Source organism: Ambystoma mexicanum, chromosome 6q (assembly GCF_040938575.1).
Source record: "Ambystoma mexicanum isolate Mex_15411 chromosome 6q, UKY_AmexF1_1, whole genome shotgun sequence".
Classification (NCBI taxonomy): Eukaryota; Metazoa; Chordata; class Amphibia; order Caudata; family Ambystomatidae; genus Ambystoma; species Ambystoma mexicanum.
In genome coordinates this window covers 1,425,605,584-1,425,622,294 of record NC_090937.1, presented here as the reverse complement: position 1 = coordinate 1,425,622,294, position 16,711 = coordinate 1,425,605,584, and the positions used below count along the sequence as shown (strand labels likewise).

General features: G+C 47.1%; 1 protein-coding gene across 4 annotated transcripts in view; it reads left to right on the top strand.

The window, feature by feature from the left end:
• The window catches only part of NSD2 (nuclear receptor binding SET domain protein 2), a 1,742,450-nt gene that overhangs the window by 1,465,699 nt on the left and 260,040 nt on the right, over window positions 1-16,711 (top strand). For all 4 annotated transcript variants that reach the window (XM_069632133.1, XM_069632132.1, XM_069632134.1 and 1 more), the window contains exon 20: window positions 13,736-13,877. In XM_069632133.1, the coding sequence (XP_069488234.1) occupies window positions 13,736-13,877 (142 nt within the window). The remainder of the gene's footprint in view (window positions 1-13,735; window positions 13,878-16,711) is intronic.

Genomic DNA, 16,711 nt, shown 5'->3' with positions numbered 1-16,711 from the left:
CATCCTGTAGACCCAGACAGAGTGGCACCACTTTTGGAGGTTTCTGTGCAGAAGCCCGCCAAAAAGTGGAACAAAGGGCTCGACTTGGGTTGGAGTCACAGAAGAGAACACAAACGCCATTTTAGAATCAAGTTTTGGCAAAAAATACCAACCGGAGAATTAATATTAATTAAATAAACCGGCGGTATGTTCGAGGCTACCGTAAATAATTAAATATAGTAGCCTAAAACGATGGGAAATCCCATAGGAAAATATTTGCGGTTGACGTGCCCCCTCGACTTACAGACCCAGGGGCAAATGAATTGCCCCAGCCAGTATGTCCACAATATGATGATTGTACTGGTTCTGTTCAGAATTTAAGACTAGTAAAGTCAATCGTGACTTTACATGCCCTAGGAGACAGTAGTCAGTCCCAGGGTATGGAGTCTATACTGGGGGGTCACTATGACACCCCTGTGTTACTGCACGGAGGGTGCTGTGTAACACACGTCACAAAAACACATAAAAGAGTGTTGCTCTTGGCAGGAGAAAATAATAAACCCCAAAAATCCAGCAAAGCTGCTGGTGGACTCACTAGGTTAGGAAATTCAGCCTAAACAGAGACTTCTCCCTAACACACATGTGCCTTGGCAACATTTTCGTACACTCTTTGGGAGTGCATTGCAATGGCGGCGGAGCACATACCAGAAGGGGAAGAAAGGGAAGGGTTCCTATCCATCGTTAGAGATGGAAAGGAAGCCATGAAGGAATCCCTTCAATCTGGATTGGACACTGCGGATAGTGTAAGCAGGTCCATGGGCACTAGCACGGTAATGCACAGATTTGCGTGGTTACGGAAGTCGGGTTTCGCACCGGACATACAGAACCGCCTTCTGAACATGCCTTTTGACGGGTCTCATCTTTTTGGCAACAAGGCTGATGAGAGCCTTGAGAGGTTGCAGACCTCAAAAGCAGCTGCCAAATCCTTAGGAGCTGCTATTAGGCAGCCTCAGCCTTTTCGTGCGCAAGGACAGTCATGGAGGGGACAATCCTATCGTTACTACACCTCATATGGGAAGGCGAGAGGAATGGCTGGTCAAAGGGGCCAGAAAAAGGCCACTCGTGGTGGACGAGGAAAACATGCTAAACAAGCTCCAGCTGCAGCCTCTCTGCTATCAGCGGCTGCAACATCCGCCACAAAACCGCTTTGAGGACTTGCATCACAAAACACCTGTAAGGGGTAGGCTGTCACAGCATCTGCAAGAATGGCGAGCCATTACTTCAGATGTTTGGGATCTAGAAATAATAGCCCAAGGTTACTGCCTTCCTTTTCTAACGCAACCTCAAAGCAATCCACCAGGGAGACACCCGTTGAAGTCTTCAACCCTGCTCCTACAGCAGGAAGTTTTAACCCTGCTGGAGAAAGGTGCTATAGAACCAGTACCTGCAGCGGAGAGGAACAAGGGATGGTACTCCCTGTATTTTTTGATCCCCAAAAAGGACGGAGGATTGAGACCCATCTTGGACTTAAGAAACTTGAACAAGTTCCTCAGAAAGGACAAGTTCAAGATGGTTACCCTTTCTCAGATCCTTCAGGCCCTTCAACTTCAGACTGTTTAATGTCATTGGACCTCCGGGATGCTTATTTTCATGTGCCGATTCATCTCAAACACAGGAAATACCTGAGGTTCGCAGTTGGCGACTCACATTATCAGTTTCGAGTCCTGCCATTCGGGTTGACCTCCGCCCCGAGGGTCTTCACCAAGTTAATGGTAGTGGTGGCAGCACACCTCAGGTGAGGGGGGGGGATTCATGTCTACCCCTACCTGGACGATTGGCTGATCAGAGCGCGTTCTGCCGGGAAAGCACTGGATCATCTGAAAGTCACCTGCCACTTCCTCCACAAACTGGGCTTCTCCCTCAATTTCAAGAAATCACAGATGACACCTTCCCAACAGCTTCAGTACATGGGAGCTGTATTAGACACGTCCTTGGGAAAGAGCTTGCCTCCCAAGTCGAGGGCTCAAGACATTCTTCAGATAGTTTACAAATTTCAACATGCCCAAAATCTCCAGGCTTACGACTTTTTAAGGTTGCTCGGCCTCATGGCATCCTGCATCTTCCTGGTGCCAGAGGCACGCTTGAGGATGAGATCCCTCCAATGGGCTCTAAAGACTCGGTGTTCTCAATTTTCGGGTCAAATGACGGATCTTCTTCAGATCCCCGGGTCCGACAAGACTTTTTATGTTGGACCTGTACAGAAAACATCCTGTTAGGGAGTATTCTCTGTTATGGCTAATTTCCCAAACCTAATGAGTCCCCCAGCAGCTTTGCTGAATTTTTGGGGTTTATTTTTTTCTCCTGCTAAGAGTGAGACTCTTTCTCCCACTCTTAGACATGATTTGAGATATCCTTTGACTTTGTAATGTGTTTAATGGGCTATGGGGTCTTTTTACTCCATAGGGTTTCATGTGGTTTTTGGTAAGTGTGTTACACAGCATCCTCAGTGCAGTAACACAGGGGTGTCATAGTGACCCCCAAACATAGACTCCATACCCTGGGACTGACTACTGTCTCCCAGGGCATGTAAAGTCACCATTGGCTTTACTAGTCTTAAATTGGGAACAGAACCAGTACAAACCATCATATTGTGGAAGTGCTGGTAGGGGTAATTAGATTGCCCCTGGGTCTGTTTTTCGAGGGGGCACTTTGCAGTCCCCCCTCGTCGTGTTTCTGGCTGGTGGCAGTGGTTACCACGCAAAATATTCCTTAAGAATATTTAATATGGGATTTTCCCATTCATTTTGAACGCACCACTTTTTGGTGCAATGTTAAAGATACCACTGGGTTATTTATTTAATATTTATTCCCCGGTTGGGTCTTTTCGCCACGACTCGGTTTTAAAATGGCGTTCGTGTTCGCCTCTGTGACTCCAACCCAAGTCGAGCCCTTTGTTCCACTTTTTGGCGGGCTTCTACACAGAAGCCTCCAAAAGTGGTGCCACTCTGTCTGGGTCTACAGGATGTGTGGGAGGGGGGGTTTAGGCACCCTGGACTGAGTTGCCTCGGCAACTCAAGTCGCACTCTTGTGTGATTGGCCCAGTGGTGAGCCGCCCGGCTCACCACTTAGCATGTTTGAGTGACAGGTAGGACTGATGAATGAGGGTTTTCTGCATAAAAGAAGGGCTTTGGGCACTGGAACTTCAGGCGTCGCCACAGGACCAAAGAATCCGAAGAGGGAGAAGCTGAGCCGACCTGCAACAACGACACCGCTGAACCGACTCACCACTTCTTCCAATGACAGAGGAGATCTTCATCCCGAAGAGTCTTCTTACTTTGACTGGTGGGGATAACCAGTTTGCCTGCCTTTTCGCCTTCCCGGATCATCTTGTGGCCGCCTTGCCTGTGCCAAGCACCCCGGCAACCGGGATACCAGGTTTTACCACTACCACGAATAGAAGGGTAGTACCTTTTAACCGGAGAACTCTGCGGCTGGTTTCTTCCCTGACAGTGCAACGACCTTCAGCTTTCCTCCATGTCGAGATCTTCTCTTCCTCTGGATGATGCTGCGACTTGCACCCACTGCAAGGAACAACTGCCCCCACTAGGGGATTCTCTCCACTTTCAAGGTACTGTCTGCCTGGCCTCCCTCGCAACAGTCTGTGTGGGGTGTCTTGTAAATCCTCAATTTACCACTTGGGTTGGCCCTAGGCTGGCTAACTGAACTTTTCTGAGCTGAACTAATTCCTTTTTAAACTCTCTGCAATACTTTTCAAGCCTTTTAAACTGTGTGATCTTGGGCGCATTGGTGTTCTACTCTCTCTAAGAGGGAGCCGGGCCTCTGAACTTTTTGGTCACAAGTAGATTTTGACTTTCCTGCCTTGCTGAGTGCTTCTAAAGTATTGTGTTGTGTGCTTTTCTAATTTCTGCCTTTTCCCTCCCTTTTTTGATAACTTATTGGAGTGCCATCTTTAGTTAAGCGCTCACCTCTGTCTGAAAATAAGTGGTGTTAACTAAGACGTGTCTAATAAGGAATAAGGGATGTATATATATTAATAGTGACTGTGTTTTGAACTTGCTTACAATTATAATGCTGGAGTGTTTCTAAGTCTGACTTTAAATAAATAATTATATCCTTGATACCAAAGCTCTGGTCAGTGTTTGCTTGTGCTACTGTATTTTGGTACCTTTCTTGTACACTCTATATACTCTCTAACTCTTTTTGAGAGAAGTCTGGCTGCTCAGCCACAGCTACCAGGTTAATCTGGGTGGTACAGACTGCTACCAATTGGGTTTACTGCCAACACCTGTAGTCTTAAGCCTTTTGCAGTGGTCCGTAAGGGAACTGCACAGGTTTCTGCCTAACCGCATTCTATCCTCCTCCGCATCCTGGTAAGGAAGAGGAGAGGCTCCATAGGCTTGATCCTAGTTTTTATATTTCACGCATGTCCCGGCTCAGAGTGGACGATCAACTCTTCATTGCTTACGCTGGAAAGCGTTTGGGACAAGCTGTGACAAAACAGACTTTGTCTCATTGGATTATTTTGGCTATCTCCGAGTGTAACCGCTTGGCGCGTAAGGACCCACCGGCTGGCTTCCGGTCCCATTCTACCAGGGGTATGGCTGCATCTACTGCCCTACAGAGGGGTGCTCCTATTCGTATCATCTGTGATGCAGCCACCTGGGCTTCTGTATATACTTTTGTACGTCACTACTCCCTCGATTCCATCCAAGGACAGGATCTGGCCTTTGGCAAGGCAGTCCTTTATTCTGCAATTTGATTGGGCATGCTAAATTTGTGTTCTAAATTCTTTTCCCACCTCCTTGCTTTGGTACTGCTTTGGGAGTCTGTCAAAGATATGGAATACGTCGGAGGACCCAATCCCCTCGAAGAACAAGTTACTCTCTTACCTGGTAACGTTCTTTCGATGGGATGGTCCGACGACGTATTCCATATCGCTCCCTCCCTACCTTCCCTGCTGCCGAATTTGTTATGCGATTGCAGCTTACGTTTCCGCAAGGCCTTGTGTGTCTGACTGGCAGAAGACTGGTGTCACACGTTCTGGGGGAAAAAACTACAACTGAGGCTACGGGCGTCGTGCTTCCTACTTATCACATCGGGTGACGTCGGCCGTCGGAGGAGGTCCTCAGGGACGGCGCATCAACGTCATCAGCTGTGGTGATTACTGTCAAAGATATGGAATACGTCATCGGACCATCCCATCGAAAGAACGTTACCAGGTAAGAGAGTAACTTGTTCTTCTCCAGCGTTGGTATCTTTCATGGATTCACATGCACCCGCCGGCCTCCCCTGAATGCAAACTTAGTATTGCCCCTACTTTGTGGGTTAAAATCTGAAGGGAGCCGTGGGGGCGGGTCTATTTATACCTTACGTCCTATTGGGTAATGCGTAAGCGTCCCAAAAGGACGTCGATAGGACACAAGTGTCTGGTTTTTTCCAATGGAAAACGTTTTAATAAATATACCGAGGTTCCTGGCGTGACGACGGGGAATATTCTAAGCATGTGAATCCATGAAAGATACCAACGCTGGAGAAATGGAGTTACAGGTAAGAAACTACTCCCTTCACTTTCACTTAAAAACAGCATTTCTCCTCTAAACTAATCACTGTCTTCTGGGTCATACTGCCCCCATCAAATGACCGTCCTCTCCTTAAGCCCCACCTCTGGCAGCCAGGGACACGTGAGAAAATTGCCAATTTCCCTCTAAACATATTTTTTTAACTATGTATTATTTGTGAAAATTAATTATATTTTCAAATATATGTATATTTGCCCCTCCCTATGTGTTTACCGGATGAATTTTCGGGCTGTTTTTGATTCATTCAATAAGTAATACTGACGGTCCCCAAATTGGTCTGGGAAGACACCAGGTACCAGTACCCCTCTCTTTGGTTGTCCGTGTTTGATTGCCCAAGTCTGCTACCTGTCACTCTGGGCAAACCGAATCTCATGTATGCTACAGCCACGACAGCAAAGGGCACTGATCCTACGAGGGTAGTCCCCACTGCTAAGGTGTCCCTACCCCGAAGGCGCTACACCGCTGCAGTGACTTTGTCAGCATCTGCAGGCATGCCATAAGGTGGAAACTGGCTCAGGCTCTGGTTCAAGACCCTAGGGGGTAAAAATAGGGGCGGGGTGAGGAGGCCCTAAAACACCCCTCCCAGGCTGTCACCCAAACCATGGAGGTCCCGTCCAAGGACGACAAAGACCAGAAGTCCTTACACGGACCACCAGGATGTTGAGGAGGAGGTTGGCGAGGGCGGCGCTGGGCCTAGTTTTCCTGTTCTGCCATCTCAACCAAGGGACATTTCTTTCGATATTTTGTCAACTTTACACACCTTAGTGTCTGAAATCCAGATGGCTCTGGTACCTGTGGTTTCCCAGGTCCGGGATCAGCCTCCAGTGAAGAAGCGGAAGCATCATCCCACGCCCCCATTACTACCTTCGTAACCACATTGGGTCCTTTCTTCCCCAGCAGATCCCGACATGGTACGGAGATGGGTACGGCCACGGCGGATGATGAGGATATTGTTGCAGCGGACAGTGAATATCCACATTTATTTACATTAAGCTGTATTACCTGGACACTTTGGCAGGCGGGCAGGACTGTTCTGGACAGATTTGCTTACACTGGTTACTTGTAAAGGGTATCTGTTTCTTGTAACTCTCATTGTGAATTAGGACTTTCAAAGTCTTTCAGAAGTTCAGCAATATGTGGGTGGCAAGGTATCCATTATAGGCACATACAACTTCCCTTTGGTAATGTCCTCTCTAATGAATGTGATACTCCTACGTCTCTTCCCCTTTCCTCCATACTGTATGGCTGTCCCTCGCTAGAGACTTGAAACGCAACCTGAAAAAAATGTCTTCCCCCTTTAAATTTAGATAGGGGAGCTGCCCTGGGAGCATTTGCTCCCCTGACTTCACCCGCCGGAGCCACTCTCCAGTCCTCTTTTCAGCGTCAACGGGAATGGACCACTTTCACCAGCGCTCCTGGGTTAGGCCTCCAGCCTTGAATTTCCATGTGCTCTTCCCAGGGAGATTTTCATTTCCCTTTTTTCTTCATAGCATTTATCAGAGATAATACTCTCTCTGGTGCCACGCTCCTCCCCAGCGCATGTCAACATCAGGTGTCCTGCCTACAAGTGTTCCTTCCCCACGTCGGATCCTCACACACTCTGCCTACGGTGTCTTGGCCCCGACCATGGCTGGGACGGCTTTTCTGCATGCAACGCATAGACGCCGCTCTCACTGAAGAATCGTTTAGCCAGGTGGCTGGAGCTGTTTGAAGCATCACCACTAGAAGACATCAAGACATACATGAGGAGGACCATGCCCAAGGTAGGTGCCCTGTACTCCTCTGCACCCCGCAAGCATCCAAGTGGGAGAGCCTAAGACCAGTAAGAGGACTGAGGCTCTGAGAGCTAACGGCCAACAGGGTGAGGGGCCTTAAGGCTCTAGTACGGGGGTTCTCCCAGAGGGGCTCTGCTCTACTGGGATCGCTCCCTAGGGGGCACCTATACGTAGCAGTAGCACTACCAGCGTAATGGCCGAGGGCTCTCTGCCTCCCAGATCTCTACCTGAGGTGCAGGGAAGGTCAGAGCCTTCGCTTCTAAGCGTGCAGGCGGAGACTGGACCCAGCTCACCAGGCACCACGCAGCAGGCACGGGGCGTGATAAAATGGCCGCCAGGCCAGACAAGATGGCTGTTCACCTGGAGCCCCCACAATCGAGAGAGCAGGAATGGAAACGCACGTCGAGATGGGACTGGACAACGCCAGTTATCTGGTCCACGTCATACCCAACCACAGCATCACAGGGGCGGTACACAGACCCCAGCTTAGTGCTGCAAGAGCACAGCAGCCATTGGGCCCGGCTCCTACGCAGCCAAGCCCTTCAGCAGCATGCAGGGATAGGTTCTTTGAAAGTTCCTTACCCTCATGAAATCGCTTCAGTTGGGCACCATCCTCTGAGGGGCTGAGGGGGGGGGGTCATCAAGGACATGCTCCCTCCTGTATCACCTCAAGCTCTGACCCTGATCCAGACCCCGGTTCCAGTTCAGGCCCTGGTTCCTGCGCTCCCAGCAGTCATGGTGGCTCTGCCCCCGGTGACACTCCCCGTCAGCACACCACGGCTGACTGCACCCAGCACACCACGAGCAGCTCCCGACCTGCAGGACACAGCAAGTGACACTGACGAGGATCAGGATTCTCCCTCCTCAGCTAAGGCTTTCCATGAGAGGCTGGCGGGTGTGGCCGTGTACATGGGGATACCGCAGCCCCCTGCAGCCGCAAATGGAACAACCTGATGCAGGGGGTCTTGGCTGAGGTGTTGACCATTCGCCCGTCCACAAGTACTGGTATCCCTCTACAAAAGGATGTACAATCCTTGGCAAAAAAGGGCTGGGTAAAGCCGCATTCCATGCAGCCTACGAATAAGCGCCTTGATGCCAAGTATAAGGCAGGCAGAAGGGGACTCACTCATACTATCAGTGCACCCCAAACTCATTCCTCTGGTATAGCTGCGGCCTCCATTTACTCTAAACCGCAGCCTTCATCTTCCCCTATGTCAGCCCTCCTAGGGTAGGAGGAAAAGCTGTTCGAGTCATATTGTAAAAAGATATACTCTAATGCCACCCTCCACCTGTGCCATGCTATGTTGGCACAAGAGAACCAAAAACTTAGGCGGGAGATTACGGCCTTCTTCCCGGAGCTTCCCGCGCATAGTCGGACAGGGTTGGCGGTGGCAGAAATAGTGTCCCAGGATATAACTGAGTCCACAGTGGAACACATTGACACTGTGGACAGAGCTATCTGTGTCGCCACCGATATGAGGAGAACAGCTTGGCTGAAGGCGTAACCCTGATGTGCAGGAGTGAATTCTCAACCTGCCATTAGAGCGGGGGCTAGGGGGTGCTTGTTTCAATCAACCACAGACGAGGAACTTGACATAAAGAAAAATAGTTTGCAAACAGCGAAGTCCGAGGTCGTACCTTTGGCGGCTTTCAGGAGCGATGCTCTAGTCTAGATAGCCTGACAGGTCTCCTAGGAAGCACAGGGGCATGCAGCACAAATCTTCTCAAACATGCTTTTTCCAGTCACCCTCTCATGCACTAGCCTGAGAGGGTAAGAAACTGTGACAGTACCATCCAGATCCACAAGTCTCCTGCGGGGGGCAGACTTGCCATTCACATCCATTCCTGGCAGGTAAGGTCGCGGACCCCTGGATCCTCTCTGTAGTTTCCACAGGCTTCTGGCTGCCATTACCTCCATTTCCCCTTTCCTCCCCTCCACTCCCACAGATTGGGACGGAAACTGTTCTGGCAGAAATCTACTCTCATATTGTGCGTCAGATGGTGGCGGAGGTTCCGGCTTGACAGTGAGGCATGGGCTTCTATTCTGAGATATACGCCATACAGAAAAAGAACCAGGCTGGCCTAAGAGGAGTTCAAGATCTTTCTTCCTTGAACCTTTTCCTACCCCTACAAAGGTTCAAGATGGTTACTCCAGCACTCATTGCAGAGACACAGTGTCAGGGAGACTGGATGTGCTCCCTGGATCTGAAGGATGCTTACGTGCACGTCCCGATTTGAGAGTCCCACCGTTCTTTCATATGGTTCAGGATCATGGGCTTTCATGTTCAATACAAAGTCCTCTCTTTTGGCCTCAATTTGACCCACATGGTCTTTACAAGGTTAATTAACTCGGTAGCAGCCCTGCTCAGGGCGGAAAGCCACCACCTTTATCCATACCTCGATGTCTGGCTCGTTCGAGCGGAGTTGGCCGAGGCAGTACATTACAGTTATGCACAAGCTATACAATCTGGGGTTCTCCATCAACGTCAAGAAGTCAGTTACTCCCACTCAGTCTTAACATTGCTGGGGCTAATTTGGGATATGAGGGCGGAGAGGATCTCCCCCCGCCCCTTGGCAGACAAGATCACGGCAATCGGGAAGGCCACGAGGCATTTTCTCTAGCAGACCAGTGACCCCAGCAAGGTGGTACCCGCACCTGCTCAGGATAATGGCGACTTGTCTACTGGCTGTGCCACACACAAGACTCAAAATGAGGTGGCTGTAGCTACATTTCTCAGCCTCTTGGAATCAGGAGACGGGCTCCCAGGCAGCTCTAGTCAGCATACCACTGCACCTCCACCAGGTCCTGGATTGGTGGATTGCAGAGACCAACCTGTTAGCGGGCAGGCCATTCAGGCAGCCTTTTACAGAGATCACCATTACCACAGACCTGTCCCTAGAGGGATGTGTGGGGTCTACACTGGACAACCACAGTGTCCATGGAATATGGTCACAGCTGGAACAAATCAACTGGCTCGAGATGATGGCCATCTGGCTTGCCCTCAAATCATTCCTCCCCATTGTCAACGGCAAGTCTGTCTGCATCCAGACAGCTCCGCGCGCATGCATTACATCAACAAGCAGGGAGGTACCAGGTCCCCTCGGCTCTGCAGGCTGTCCATCGACATTTGGGAATGGACACTGTCAAACAACTTTTACTCGTCCGCAGTCCACCTTCCAGGGGAATCAAACTTGGAAGCGGACAGGTTCAGCAGGCTGGGGATGGACAACTACAAGTGACAGTTGAACGAAGAGGTCCTGAGTGGGGGATGATCGACAGGTGCGGCCACCCTCTAGTAGACCTATCCGCCACCATGAGCAACAGGAGATGCCACCAGTTTGCTTCCTGGCTGGGGCAAAGCAGGGGATCTCTAGGGGAAATGTTGAAGATTTCAATACTCTCCTTGCTGCGTGACTGATACTGGCCTTCCTCTTTTACACGCTCATGGTCCTTGACTTCTCTTTCCATATAGTGATTATAGGCATTCAGGGGGCCAGTTGTGTGGTCATTTGTAATTTTCCTAGATGCCACTGGCACGAATGTGTTTAACAAGATTGATAACCTGGGGAATACCTCTGCTCTGGAAATATGTCTGTGTAACTAACCTTTGGAATATCTCTTACCTCCTTATTGCTAGTTGAATCTTTGATATGCTAGGGTACTTTTTGATGTAGTTATATTGTGTGCAAGTATCATGGATACATTATTTTTACTATTTATGAAGAGTATTGTGGGGTAGCGATGTTTTGGTGAATATTATAGGTGGAGCATTGTGTAGTTTATCTGTTGAAGTAGTTTTAACATATCTTTCTACTCACACCTCCCAGAGATAGTTTCACAGTGGTTTGTTGCTCATCTACAACCCCATCAAGCCAGATATTTGGATTAATCTTGCAATACCCATAACCTCTATGAAATGCATTTGTTTTCGAAGTTCTATGGTACATTAAATGGATCTTTGATTGCTGCATAGTTAAGTGGAATGGGAAAGGGTTGCAAGACACAGGTGGTGGCTTGTGAGAAAATTGCATTTATTTATTAAGCTAATGTGTCGCATACATGTTTTGTAGCTATCATAAAACATGAAAGGTTTTGCTCGTCAGTTAATAACCCCTTTCTTCTCCTTCAATAATTGTCCTTGGTGAATAAAAATGGTTCCCAAACTTAATCTAATGACAATTGTCGTCCAGTATTCAGAAATTATTAGCAAATTCTGTCAGTCAAGCACCTGACCCCATCCCAAAATTTGAAGGGGGTTCTGCAGCCCAAGGGAATCCAGACTAGCATGGTCGTGTTACTCAAACCACCTACCTGAAGGCAGTACAGGACTGGAACTGTAGACTCCACCTCCAAATCCCTGCACTCTTCCTGACCCTGATGAGTCAGTTTGAGAAAGGGAAGACTTACATTGGCCTTGCTTATTGATAAAGTCAGAAGATAAGGATTCAAAGGCCTGTGAAACCATTTAACGTATCCCTTTGAACAGCTCCTGGTCATATTCAGAGATTGCAGGACCCCTGAGACCTTCCTCGTGGGGTCCTGATTCTCAGTAGGGGACCCACAAAGATTATTTCCCCAAAAATCGGGGAAGGGAGTGAGGCTATGTACAGCCTGCCAAGTCTCTTCCTCTTTAGCCTGATTCCTTGGGTAATAATCACTGCAGGGGCACCCTGTATGTGTACAACTAGTCAGTGGTATCCCCTTATAGAGATTTTCCCTAAGAATCAGGCTACGGAAGAAGAGAGCAAGTAAATCCCAACAAAGCACCTTGGAGTCCTGCATTTCTGGGGAAGACGGTTTCCAGGAAAAGGAATAAGGAGCCCAGCAATAGGAATTGTGGGAAATAAATGCTCTCTAATGTAAAGTTATGGGGGCCTGTGCAGTTCCAAAGATCTCTACTAACACTCACCCAACATGGAGGCAATGTCATTACATGGAGAGCCATGAAGCAGCTGACTTCTGAAGCGATACTGAAGATTTCAATCCCCAGAAAGTGGGACCACAGCGAGGGGGTGGGATTTCCACTCAAAACTCTGCACTGATTTTAAAAGCCTTGTTTCACAGCGGACCTGCAAAAACTGCACCAAATGAAATCCTAGTAAAGCGTAGTCTTCCTGGGGGCTTGACAGAATCCAAACTGGAGGACAAGTGATCAGACAATTTTAGAAGTCTCAGCCTGAGGAAGGAGATCTGTATAGAGCCTAGTCATGACAGCAAAATGTCAATCAGTAAGAAAACGCACTGCAGGCACCAGAAGGCCTTGGGGAAACTGAGGTACACAAGGAAGCTGAGAGGCTTGTCAAAGATGAAAGGTGTGAGAACACTACAGCTGCAGAGGGGTCTAAAGAAGCTTGACGGCCCACTTAAGCTGATGTCTACAAGCCTGCTAAGGAGCCCGAGGGCCTGACCTTCCTGAAAGGAACTTGTGACTGCCGAACACCCTATGTCTGAGTGGCCGGGCACTATGTACTTTGGGAGTAGGCTAGACGCCCTTAGATTAAGAACTGAGACAAGCACCCTGGGTTGATTACAAAATAGCAAGCTGCGGACCATATCTCTGTGACTGTTAGGGAGGGTGCTTGACGCTATATCCCTAACTATTACAAAGTTGGAATGCGGAGGGACAAACTGTGTCGCTATTGGAGTGTGGGTTGAGCGAGGCAGCCATAACACCTGATAATTTCACCCATCCCAGTTCTTTTTGCATAGCCAGTTCAAATATAGAAACCTCTGTTGTAGATAAATCCCCAATTTCTGTATGCATTTTTCCTCATCCCCCTCTTAACAAGAACATGAATTCTGAGAATACACCTTAGGAGTTAATTCTAGAGAACTGATGACAGCCACATCTCCCAGGAGAGATGTGTGACCTCTGTAGAGTAACACCACTGAGACCTTCTACTTAGCCGAGCCTTACACCGTTTTGCTTATGCAGTTTGTTTTAGACAAACCCCTATAATCCATAGGCACTCATCACCATCTGAACCCACCAGAAAGTATGGTGCGCCTTCATCAGCAAAATGTTATATTTTTAGTGATTGAGTGGAGATGCGTTGTACCATTTCAGTTCAACTCCGATCTGTTGGAATATGTACATCGGAAGGCAAAGACTCCATACTCTTAAGTTAAACTGATCACTCCAGTAGAACGCAAGCTGGATAATGTTAAACGTTTGACTTTTCTTTAAATGTACAGAGAATCCTAACATAAGTACAGGAGAACATCTCATGCGGAAAGCTGCTGTTAAAAGTTATGATTTACACCTTTTTCAAGCTTGTGCAATGCTTGCATCATACTACACGAATGGGTGTAATGGCAGTTGACTTGCTGAATTTCCCATGACTGTGTTGCATTCACTGACCGTAATATTTATTTTTTAGGATCGTATAATTGACGCTGGTCCGAAAGGAAACTATTCTCGTTTTATGAATCACAGCTGCCAGCCAAACTGCGAGACCCAGAAATGGACGGTAAACGGAAATACTCGTGTGGGCCTGTTTGCTGTTTGTGACATACCTGCTGGTAAGAAGCAAGACACGGACGTATCCTTGTGTTTATAAGCAACATTTTCTTTCTTTTGCTAATTCTTTTCTATAGCAGAAGGTTACCTTGCTTGGATGCATTCAAGTTAAATATCCTACAAATGTGTTGTATTTATTTAAAAAGAAAATGCCTTAAAGAACTTCCTTCTGAATTAGTGGCTGTAAAAGACATTTTTAAAAGTTCTCCATCACCGGATCTTTAATGGACTAGTGTTATAATAAACAATCCCATTGTTGGTAAACAAACATTCTTCCAAAAATAATCGGGTGCTCTAGATCAGTGGAATGTCTATGAAAGTGTGAAGTTGAAGGATAATATAAAAAAGGTACCTAGTAAACCAGCAAAAAACAGTGTCTACTTTCAGATATTTGCTTGCCTTCAATATTGCAAAGCATTGCAACCATTCCCTTTTGAAGTCATCGACCCTCTGTGCCCTCCAGAATAAATTGTTCACCAATGGATCCCTCCTGCCTACAGAAGCCTCAATTATGAAATCTCTGTCAGGCTCAGAAGGGATCGTTAACACTCATCTTCCTGTCATGTCTTCCCTCTGGGCATGGACAATAAAGGAGGGTGTGGCGAATAGTTTTCACTTGCTTCACAAACCCAGCAAATTTGCATGGGATGCCTTTGCTAGACCTTGTGACCTGGAGAAAGTTGAGCTGTCCTAGGAGGGTGAAAAGACCAAAGTCGAAGACCTTTTCAGGCTCATTCCACTTCAGGTGTGTCGACAATGTTTGCCATCAGAGAGATGTGCAAGTCCTAAATCAGTCTGGCAATCCCTCGCATGATGCATTTGCAAAGTATTGCTTTTTGGAGTCTTTGGCTGGTAAAGATACCCAGATTTCTGTTGTGCATGCTTCTGATTCCTAGCTATTCTTTCTCGTTCCATTTCTGTATTGCTTTTGAAGTCCTTCAAATCTGAAAAGGGTAGGGAAGCAGTGGATGCAAGAAGGTTTCATAGTAAGGACTTAGCTATCAGAAATGTTTAGCTACTTTTTCTTTTAATGGACTCATTCCTCCCACATATTTCTCACCCTCTCGCAACCTTGGCCCCCAAATGGAAACTTGTAATCTGTGACAGTGCTGCATTTCCTCTGCATCTTAGTGGGGAAATACATTTCTGGAACTAATTGATGGGGCACAAGCCTCCACCTGTATGTATAGCGGGCATATCTGTTGGCGCCAATGCTGCGCTGTTGTGCATTTCATACACCCCCCTGTCATCTGCTCTATCAAGCCTACCTGCTCTACCAATAAAAAATACTCTTGTTTGGAAGAAACATACATTTCAAAGAAAGTGTGAAAAATTAGTACCTTCATAGGCAATCCATGCTGGACCTGCTCAAACTCTTATTTTGTGAAGAGTTGATTTGCTGCTAGAATAAATCCTGGACCACCAGGTATACAGGTTTTGATGGTTTCTTTGGTGAAACAATTTCTTTTTGCTACTTTACTTCCATTTACCTCTATGGAACCCCAAACATTTGCTGTTTGAACCTAACCTGGCTTTTTGAGCTAAGTAAAGCCTTTTTGGTTTCTCATCCTATTTAGCTCATGTCTTGGGGGTACTGATCAGTGCTTATACATCCGTGCAGAGTGACCACTGACATTCTATGGTGTTTTTGCACTGTACGCATCACCTTACAGTGAAATGTGGTAGGGATGCTTTGTATCTTTCACTTTGTTTTTGGTAACTTTTTTGTTTATTTGTATGCTATGTCTAGGGCAGACTGGTGACTGCGGATATTTCCTACCATGTGTTTGACATTCTCACGTGCTCTTTTGAAGTTTACCACATAATGCCTTTTAGAGGACCATATATTCTAAAATGGATGTCACACAAGATTTTGCCCCGTCCTTAAGCTATCGTGTGTCTTAACCTTCTTCCTACACTCTCACGGCTGGATTTGCCATGTGTGTTAAGCCCTTTCCTGGTTAAAGCTGGGGTATGTGTTGCTGGATGTGGGGACTGGGACTGTCTCGTCCCAGTCCACATCCTGGTCAAAGTGTCTTTTAGCGCTGAACCTTGATGTTAAAATATATGCTACGGTTCTTGTTCATAGAACAGAAAACAAATCTCCATACTATAATAGGGATCAAGCAGGCAGGGTTTGTAGCTAAAGAGGTGGGCTTCCGTTAACGTTGGGAAAATCATAAATCTATGGGCTATAGCTCACCATAAAAGCACATCCTGTCTATTCTGGTGACATTGGATACGGGAAAGGCCTTCGACCTTGTCAAATGGTCCTTCTTGAATGCAGTGATGGACAAGTCCAATCTGAGCAATGGCTTTATAATGGGATACTTTGTTGATGGTTACACTTAAATATGTTCATGCGCCAAGAAACACTTAAACCTCCTACCCTCTACCCCTCCCTCAACGTCTACTTTACCTTTCTTTGGGATGTGGACAATCATTTCTGTTACATATTGATCTATGCAATGACTGGTTAAATTGCAATATGATTTCATTTTTTCAACTAAAATGACGACAGCTCATGATGTATTTTCACGTTATTTAATCCATGTATGTTTCACCATTGTTTTTTGTTATACAATTATTTGATTTATGTATACAGCCCTGATTTGAAAAAGACGGAAGTACCGTCGAAACACGTGTCCTCACACAGGGCAATCGTTAACAATAATACAAAACCACTGATCACCTAAAATTGAGTTCTTTTGTCTTCTTTTTCGGTTTCTGGGCGCATGAACATATTTAAGTGTACCCATCAACAAAGTATTCTATTAAAACAGAGTTGAGGAGCCTAATTACTCCGTTGTTACCATCCTTCATGCGACTTTGAAAA